This window comes from Buceros rhinoceros, unplaced genomic scaffold (assembly GCF_000710305.1).
Source record: "Buceros rhinoceros silvestris isolate BGI_N320 unplaced genomic scaffold, ASM71030v1 scaffold3159, whole genome shotgun sequence".
In the NCBI taxonomy this organism is placed as follows: domain Eukaryota; kingdom Metazoa; phylum Chordata; class Aves; order Bucerotiformes; family Bucerotidae; genus Buceros; species Buceros rhinoceros.
Genome location: NW_010430748.1, coordinates 71,076 through 80,650, shown reverse-complemented (window position 1 = coordinate 80,650; position 9,575 = coordinate 71,076). Strand labels below are relative to the sequence as shown.

The window sequence follows — 9,575 nt, the reverse complement described above, 5'->3', positions numbered from 1 at the left end:
TTTTAAAACAACCGAAACAAGCCCCAACCCTCCCCCCCCCCCGCACCCCCCTCCATTTTTCTGTGATTCAGATTTTGCCATTGCTGGTATTTTTTTACTGCAAAAGACGCTTCTCCAGAACTACCTGGACGGGACTTAGCACTGGTAGAGAGAACACTTCATGTCCTACCCTTAGTCTTGTTCTTTCCCTCCAGTGTGGCTTCATCTGCTCTTGTCCAAAAACTCTTGATGTGTTGGAGCTTGACCTGACCTTCACTAGTGTCTGCAGGGCTTTGGCTAATAGCAGTGAAAGTAGCTGAGGTCTTATGTCTTGCATTTTTTTTTTGCTTAATAAAATCAAGAATGAGAGAAATACTGTCATCTGCCTGCAGATTGAGGAGGATGTCACAGCACTGGATGTACTCAGTCTTTAGGAGGCTTATATTTAAAGAATGAGCAGTGGAAATTTCTTGAATACTCTGCCACTCAACTGGCAAATCTTTCTTGCTGTAATTCTAGTGGGGTTTTTATCCTCTGCTAATTGTCAGGAAGCTGCAATTCTGTTAATTAAGCATTACTGTTCTTACAGAAGAGGATTATGCATCAAATTCTCCATGTTTGGTTGTCTTGCGGTAATCACTAATTTGAAAAGGGACTGGTTGTACAAATTGTTTCTTCAGACACCCTGATCCAGTGTCCTGTTTGAGCTGGTAAAAGAGGAATTTAGGGGAGGGATCTTGATGCAGCTATTCTGTATTAGTAAATCAATCTGTGTTGGAGAGCTGAAATGGATTCCTTAAAAAAAATTCCATGTAGTCAATTTTTTTCACTTCTCTGCATGACCAGGTATGCTTTTATACTGTGAAGAGATTTAGGAAGGACTGTATGAATGCAGTTGTTTTCACAGTAAATGTTTTTTATTTTTCAGGTTCACGCTTTTTAAAAAAGAGGAATAGAACAGGAAAAAATGGCAGCAGAAACTCAGACGCTTAACTTCGGGCCTGAATGGTGAGTTTTTTCTTTTTTGTGAGACTCTGGAGCCTCGTCTTAAAAAAAACCCCATTATGAATTTCTGTCCTTTGGACTGAATGGGCAACAACAAAAATCTTTGTACATACCTCTTCGCCTCAGTCCCTGGCCTGTGGCCGAGAGCAATAGTGTAAAATTAGTCTTTGCTTTGTAAATTGCCCTTGTGTATGAAGTGAGTTGGGTTTCATGGTAATGTGTAGCATTCACATTGCTACCACGTAGCTGAGGATGATTGTGATCTCAGAGGTGTACACCGAGTAAGCGAAGGAGAACTTTTCTGGTCTTTCTATGTGACAGATATTAATAAGGAAGTTCTTACACTCTCTTTACTGGACTTAAATCTATAGCAAGTGCTTTTTTTTTTCCCTCAGTGTTAAGGAAAAAATCTCCATATGGCATATGGTACAAGTGTGTGTCTCATGTCATGGTCTCCGGCGTGTGCACACTGAACAGTGTCAGGAAAAATGAGCTATTGTGTTAAAGGGAATCCAGGATGCTGTGCAAGCTTGTGTCAGCTGTTAGTTTTCTGACACACACTGCCCTGGCTCTTGGAAAAGAGTAACTGCACAGGTGTGATTCTTGTGCAGTGTTTGTTCTGATTTCTTGTTAGTGTTGGTCACTGCTATTACACACAAGAATTCTGGATGGTTTGGTTTCTGGAGAGTGATGTGATCCTTAAGTGTGTAAATGGGAGTGTGGAGTGGTTACAGGAAATATAATTGCTGCCTAGTGTGTGGTAAGGCTATTGCTGGAATTATGTATTCGCTTTTGTTGACACTTTTATATATAATGTACAAAAATTGGAAAGTATTCAACAAAGACAGACAGACATGATTTGTGGCCTGGAAAACAATGAGAAAGCTCAGTCTATTTTGTTATATTGAAAGAAGGTTTAAGAATGACTGTCACTGTCTATAAATAGACCCACCAGGCAGATCTCTTATGCTGGTACTGCTCCTCAGTGTAAGAGACAGACATGATTAGATTCATCGATGGATGGAAACCAAAGTTATTAAAAAAAGAGAAGGGGAGAGGCAACTCTGAAACATATTTTAACAGTACCTTGATTGCTGTGTCTTAGTGAGGGGACTTCAGTCTATTTAGTTAAAGCAGGTTAGGTTATGTATAAAAGTATATAGTTCAGTGTAGTTGTAGTTCAGTGAGTTACTAGATTTTTACAGGAATAATGGCATAAAATTCTAAGATTTATAACTATTCTTTTGGGTTTCAGTACAGTCATGTCTGTCATGTATGCTGCTGTATCACTTAATCGTGTCACGTTTGATCTGGATTGGAGCTGAGCATTGCACTGAGCATCTAATCCTTTGAATAATGCCTCCCTCCCCAGGCGCTTTTTGTTTGGAAGTGGTATGTAAAGAGACTGCCACTGGGTGGCACCAAACGAAAAAAAGAACAGAAACATTTGACTTGCAAATTACTTTTTCTCTGTAAAGAACAATAAAGCAAATCAAAGCATGCTTCGGTAATTAGGTGGAAGGTAGCCTCTGAATCAATGTTTTAGTTCAGAGCATCTCCCTTTCCAAGGATTTGGTGATTGAGAAGAGCTTTCTTTGTTTTACTTGTCTAATGCACATCAAGGAGAACGTAGGAAAATGGTCTGGGTTTTGTTTCTTGACGCACATCCTTTCATAAAATATTTCTCAACCCTAAGAATACAGGCTATTCCAGTAGCTGTGGAAAGGATTGTGTAGAATGAGACTTAATCCACCTGCGGAATGGGGATTATATCATACAACTGTACGATGTTACGCGCAAGAGGTTGAGTAGCTTACCTGTGTGGGGTGGGACCAAACTTAGCATGTTTATCTGTTACTGTAAGTTAGAGTACTGCTTGGAATGTCTCTGAGGTAAGGGGTGGCTCTATTGTCCATCTTTTTTTTTATCGAGACTCTAAGCTAAATGATGTATGCGCTCTCCGAAAGCGCATGGAAGAGGAATTTGAAGTAGAGTAGGATTCTAGAGACACAAGAGAAAACCTCATTGCAAAATTTACTGTCTTGTACTGTTTGCTAAACTTTGCAAACCATCTGAATAAACTTTTTCTTTAATGATCGCCGCACTGTCCCTAGTGCGGTAAGAATTTTTCTTGTCAGAAAGAAGCTGTTGTCATTAATATCTGTGGAAGATTGATAACTGAATTTTGTGCAGTCAAGTAAATGGCTTAGTCAAGGCTTTAGGGATGCAGCTAGCTTGCTGTATAGTCAACATGAGAGTTCTCCAGGGGAGGAGTTGAATTCCTTGATGTGCACATGGGATTTCCCCATCCCCCCCCTCCTGGCTGTGGGAAAAATGAGGGAAGCTCTTTCACTCTTCTGGTTGAAGCACTAAATTTTAAAGCTTTGAAGTTTGACTGTTAATGTCTTTCCTTTACTTTCAGTACTGGATTTATTTCATTTGTGTCAAATCTGTAAAAGTGCACGGGATGATGACATAGGTGAAGACATGTTCTCCTCAGTTCAGTTTTCATTGCTTTTTTGCTTTATTTTAGGCTGAGAGCTTTGTCTAGTGGCGGGAGCGTGACATCCCCTCCTCTGTCTCCGGCTTTGCCAAAGTACAAACTAGCAGACTATCGCTATGGGAGAGAAGAAATGTTGGCACTTTTTCTAAAGGATAATAAGGTGAGCAGGAAGAGGAAGAAGGTCTGATGTGTGGCTTCCTAATTACAGTCTCGTGATTAGGAATAGTTATTTCTATTTTGTGATTGTGGACAAAGAAATTGTGTATTTCTTGGCAGAGAACTGAAGAGGTCTGATTGTGGTCTGTTTTTTTTGTGTGTGTGTGCTTACTTTATTGCACTCTTACTGCATTCATTATGTTTGATTCTTTTTGCCTCTTTTCCTGTACCCCCTGAGAACAAAAACGCCTGATTGCCATATTCAGTCCTATGGCCACAGATGACTGAGGGTTAAAGTCTCCTTGCAGCTGTGCAGATGTTTGCCTCAAATGTCAGAATTTTATTTAATACGGTGTAAAATAGTTATTTGATTCCGCTTGAAAGTCAGGCAGTAAATCATACTAGTAAATCACCTAAAAAAGGCAAGAGCTCCCTGTTTAGCCAGATGTAAGGCGGTTCACTGTAGTAGGTAACCAGACCCGTGAGAGCAGTCCTCAAGTAGTTCAGTTCTCCAGGACTCAGGACACAAATACAATCTAGCACGTGTAGTACAAAAGAGCAGTGCAGAAAGTCATGAACTTCCCTCTGGTTTAATTTCAAAGGAAGAATCTCAGTGATAGAAAGGTCACATTTCAGGGGGTGTTTCAGGCAAGTCATTCATACATTCTGCATTTGTAAACGTCAGATTTTTCTGTAGGTGGTGGCAGAGGTTGGTTTATTGTTGCAGCAGGCACGTGGTGACTTGGAAGCGTGAATCCCGCTGAGAGCTTTACCCTCGAGTCAGGGAGGGACTGCAAGATGTTCTGTCAGGTTGTGCCCACACATGTACCTCCATGTTCTACCCTGCCATGACTGTGCTGACATTTTCATACAGCGCCGGGAGCCCTGCATCGCTTAGATGGAGGCAAGGGCATTGAATGTCAGAGATTTTTCTGAAGCTGTTAAGTGTGTTATAGCTTAAAGCCATGTTTGAACATGCAGAATTATCTTGCTCTACTTTGAGAAGCTGCAGTTTAAACCTTGATGTTATGCTTGAATAAGTCAGCCCGTCAGAGGTCATTGGTTTTTGCAGTTTGTGTGTTATATCAGATGATGCAAAGACCTCTACAGCTGTGACTGATTCAGAACAGCCTACTAATGCCCTGTGTAGTAGGAAGCTCTCTGATGCTTATGAATGGTCCAAAAGAGTATTTTCTCCCCGTGTGTTTGCTAGAAGGACATTATTATTAGAGTATGTCTCAGTTTTGATACACGTGTGTTCCTGTGCTGTTGAATAATTCCGGTTCTGAGAGCAAGGGGGCTTTTGCCAGTGTTTCTAGTCAACTCTAGATGTGATGGTTTTAAGCTATATCTTGTACCCTAGTTCTTTTTCACTATGTCATCTTCAATCTTTGCTGGCTGAAGATTAGGCAAAGTTGCATCTCTGATTAAAAAATACCCTGGTAGAAAGCAGGAAAATTTCTGCTAGCATATACCCAAATGAAAAAATAAAACCCTAAGTTGCTTTGCTTCAGTTAAAATTGGGAGAAGTCTTTATCTCCTGTACTGTGAATTAGATATTTTTGAAACAGTTCTCTGTTGACACAATTAGAGCTCATTTGCCTGTAATTGCAGCTTCTTGTCCACATGCTCAAGGTCACATCTGCTGATGGAGCTTCCATCAAATGGTGGACTGATTTAAAATTAGTATTGGAATTTCTTGATTTAAATCATCAGTGTTCTCTACTTAAAGTCCATTCCTATTGTTTCACTGTACTTTTTTTTGTTTTACTCTTTCTTTATTGTAAATTGGAAATGCCGACTTTAAATCAAACACAACCTTTGTGCTATATTCGGTAGTTTTGTTAATATATAAATAAAAATCCACTTACGAAAGTGCGTAGACGTTAAAGCAATACTTCTTAAATTTACCAGATGAAATTTCATGTGGTTTGGTTTTGGGCTGCAGCAGTGTGGAAGTTGAATCCTGATGTGTGTCATATTGATACTTCACATGTTAGAGCTCTGGGTGGTGGATGCTTTGGATGTTTTGTGTAAGAATTTTCTTTTTCCGGGGGGTGTAAATTCGTAATGGAGTTACACCCACCCTCAGTAAATGTTACTGGAAGTACTACTGTACTGGGTAGTCAGAGTTGGCAGGATGAAGAGCTTTTGTAAATCAAAGTATGTGGCATTGTCCCTGAAATGCAAATACTTGGGTATATTTGTACACTATTTTCGTTTCATACAGATACCTTCAGACCTTCTGGATAAGGAGTTTCTGCCTATTTTACAAGAGGAGCCCCTGCCACCACTGGCACTTGTACCTTTTACAGAAGAAGAACAGGTTTGTATCCTTTCTTAAATGTATCTTTAGATTGTAATGAATTTAAAGGCAAAATCAAGAGTATGTCTCCATTAAAAAACTGTAAAATGTGAGATTAACAAATCTTGGGGGAAAGAAATGGTGAAAGCACACTATGTTAGCTGGAAGTTTTAATTACATTCATGTGCAAATATCTTAAACATTTTTCATATGATGATCTGTTGATGGCAGTCAGTCAACTTAATAACTCCAGGTTTATTTTCTGAGAAGTATTGCCTTTTTTTTAAGTACGCAACATTTTCAGATCAATGAAACTCTTCCTAGTTTTTGGACCATCTTCCTCTTTTTTTTTTATGGAAGTGTTGAAGTTCTGTAAGTTCAGTTTTGTGGTCTTTGGAGAAGTAAAGTTTTTCTGACTGTTACGATTTCTTTGTAAAGTGCAGTGCTCTTAACTACTTCATATGTAAGCAGTTGCTTGATTATTTCCTGGTTTGGTCTCTGTAGGTACATAATTGGTGAACAAGATAAGAGTGAGAACAGGTAGTTCACAAAGATTCCATTTCAAGGGTGACTGATCTGAGCAGCTTGAAAGCCCTTGCTTTAAATTCAGTTCCTAGCAGAGAAAACTCTCTTGCCTCCCTCTGGATAGAAGCCTCTGACTTTTGACTCTGAATTAATTCCCTCTTTCCGCCTTTGCAGTTGCTCTCTGGCTGCTTGTAGTTTTTAGCACCTTCCTTACTTCAGAATACTGTGGTTTGATTTGTTTGTGTTGTTTCTAACAAAGTGTGAATGTTTTTACTGATTTGAGTGTAGTTTGATTTTTGCAGAATTCGGGAGTGTTAATGTAATTTTTTTAAGATTACAGAGCATCCTCCTTTCTTTGCCTCATGCTATTATATTCTCAAATTTTTAAATCATTTTTTTGGTGTGCCTGGGTATTCTGGCATATCCTCCTCACCTCCTCTGGAATTCCTCCTTCAGAGTTGATTCATATGTCTTGTGTCTTTTTAGGGTGATACCCTGTGACATAAGATGCTAGTAGTTTAGTTTTTAATCAGCAGTCATATCTAAGTTCATGTGAAAGCACTTGGTGTTGTTGATAGTCTTGAAGTGCATCTGAGACCGAGAATATGATTTCATGGAAAATCTTAGCCCAGCTCCCGTTTGTCACTGGGAACAGGAGGGATTCAGGCAGCAAGTCCAGGGAATGGTTAGGCAAACATGCAGTAGCGCACCAAAAATTGAACCTTGGTGTTACATACCTTTGGACTTGTATTTTTGCTAATGCATAGTGGAGTTCTTCACAGTGAACTACAGGCCTTTTATGGTTAAAGACGATGTTGACTTCTGTGATTGTCAAGATACTCTCCCAAGAGGAGTAATGCGAGTTTAAGGCTATGGTGTTGAAAACGTGCTGAGTAGCCTCTTGGTGCACCCAGTATTCGGGGAGAGGTGGTCCTCTGCTGCAGTGCCTGGTGTTTCATCAGTCGTGAAATCTTCTGAGGAGTTGGTGTGTGCTCTGTCACTCTGTTTAACTGCTCCTTTTCACCTATAATCGTACAGGAATCTTCATGATCAGCTTAACTGTTCTCTACAATCTCCACAAAAATCTTAATCTGAAAGAAGAGGTCCAGATTGCCTTTTTAAGGAAGTCTTTCCTTTAGTGCTTTCTGGAGACCCAGATGATGTGAATAATCTGTTTTTTCTTGACTGAAGATTGCTTTTTTTTTCCCCCCTTCATGACTGGTTTGAGATACCAAGGTAATAGTGTTACTTAAGCTACCAGGAATTCCTGGTGTTTGTTTCCCATGAGGTAATAAACACTGTTTATCAAGAATCATGTTCAGAAGTGATCTTGAGGTGAATAGTAATGGCTTTGTTGTTAGATGGTGCAGGAGAGATCTTTCACCTAAAAGATGTAAGAGTTGACAAGAGAGTTTAAAACACCTTTGTGCCCACTGCGTGAGTATTGAAGGAAGTACTATCCTTGCAGAACTTGAGGGACGGAGATTTGGGAGTCCTGTAGAGGACAGGCTGATCAGACCACATGTACTTTGGGGTAGTGTTCAGTTGAAGCTGAACTTGTCAGATTTGCTCTAGGCTTGGGTTCAGCACAGTTCTTGCAACCTGAGAGTTTTGCCCCTGATAACGTTGTTGTTGCATGTGTAGTATGTCCAGGAAGAATTTGTCACAAGCTCATGTAAAGATGTGTTATGTAGAGGTGGTTAATGTTGCTCTATGAATTTAAGTGAGGTTTGCTTAGTCCTGTGGAGTTACCTAGTGAGATACTTAGGGCTGCGGTATTCCCTATTGCAGGACATGGCTATACTTTGGCTGGAATTACGGGTCCTTTTTGTGTAGAATGTATCTGTCCTGGTGAAAAGGATGCTGAGCTCAGCTCAGCTGATTCACCTTCTGGTAAATTCTGTCATATGACACCATAGATTTGTCTGAGATCTGTTTCCAGGGAACTCACTTGAAGAGAAAGTTTCTTCAGAGAGCTTTAACAGAGGTTTCCACCCCGACTGCTGGGGATGTGCAGCGTATGGTCCTTTGCCTTTCCTCCCCGCTCCCCTATTTGCATTAGGAGAGAATTCAGTTGTCTTAATCCTATTTGCCTGTGGAGTGAGGGCATCTCCAGGTCTTGCTGAATATGATTGAGATTTTTTTTGTGTCCTCATTGGTTATGTTTCTGACATCTGTTTCTTGGGATGTCTTCTGTTTGCTACTAAAGAATTAGTTGAGCCCCTGTTTAGGGGCAGCTTTGCTCTTTGGTGTGCATTATTGGGGTGGACACTGAAGTAATAAACCGATCAGTAGTAGGGTGTGTGTGTTGCTTTTTTGACTTTTTTTTTGTTACTTTAAGTGATCTTACCGTGTGGGTTGTTATCACTATGCACATTATGAGGATTGCATTGTCACCACAGCAAGCTCTACAGAGGGGAGGGAGAATTTGTTCAGAGTTTAGGCAGACAAGTCAAATAAAAATAACTGGAAAAGGAAGTGAGATTACTCTTACGTCCTTATAGGAAAAATAAGGCATCAAAAATAAAGGAGTCATTTCCTATGCAGTAGAGTGAATCTGATAAATAGTTTAAAGTTGTTTCTGTAGTTAAGTATCTCACCACTTCACAAAAAAGCAGAAGTATCAACAGAAGGAAAGGGGGTGATTTGCTTGGAGGCAAATGGAGGTGGTTCATTTTGACTTGCTGTTGAGCTGGTTGCTTTAACCTTTAAGAGCTGGCTAGTAAAATAAAATCAGATTTACAGGAGGCTGACCTTGCTATTTTGCTGTACACAAATGGATTTTTTTTTTTCCCCCTCAAGTCTACTTAGTTATTAGTTCTCTCTTGAAGATCTCCTTTGTAGGAGAAACATATTGAAGCAGTTAGGCTTGTTTCTGAAATGGGTTAAAACTCCTTCAGATGTCTGTTGGCTTTGTTGTAGGCCATTTAGATTTTAAATTGGTGTATAACTGCTTGTCTCATTGTTCTCTGAAGACTTTGAAGTCATAGTAATTCAGATAAGTTCAGTAAGCAGTTCCCTTCTTGAAGTTCCTATCAAGAAGCCTGATGTAACAGCTCTTTGGAGGCCTTTTCATTCTAATTATTTAAAACTTGCATTCAG

The 9,575-nt window shown here is 39.9% G+C and overlaps 1 protein-coding gene across 1 annotated transcript in view; it reads left to right on the top strand.

The window, feature by feature from the left end:
* Nucleotides 1–904: 904 nt before the first annotated feature.
* Nucleotides 905–9,575, top strand: part of GIGYF2 (GRB10 interacting GYF protein 2) — a 65,266-nt gene continuing 56,595 nt past the window's right edge. The window contains exons 1-3 of the mRNA XM_010143130.1: nt 905–987; nt 3,518–3,647; nt 5,874–5,969. Coding sequence (XP_010141432.1) covers nt 947–987; nt 3,518–3,647; nt 5,874–5,969 — 267 coding nt within the window. The 5' untranslated portion in view covers nt 905–946. The remainder of the gene's footprint in view (nt 988–3,517; nt 3,648–5,873; nt 5,970–9,575) is intronic.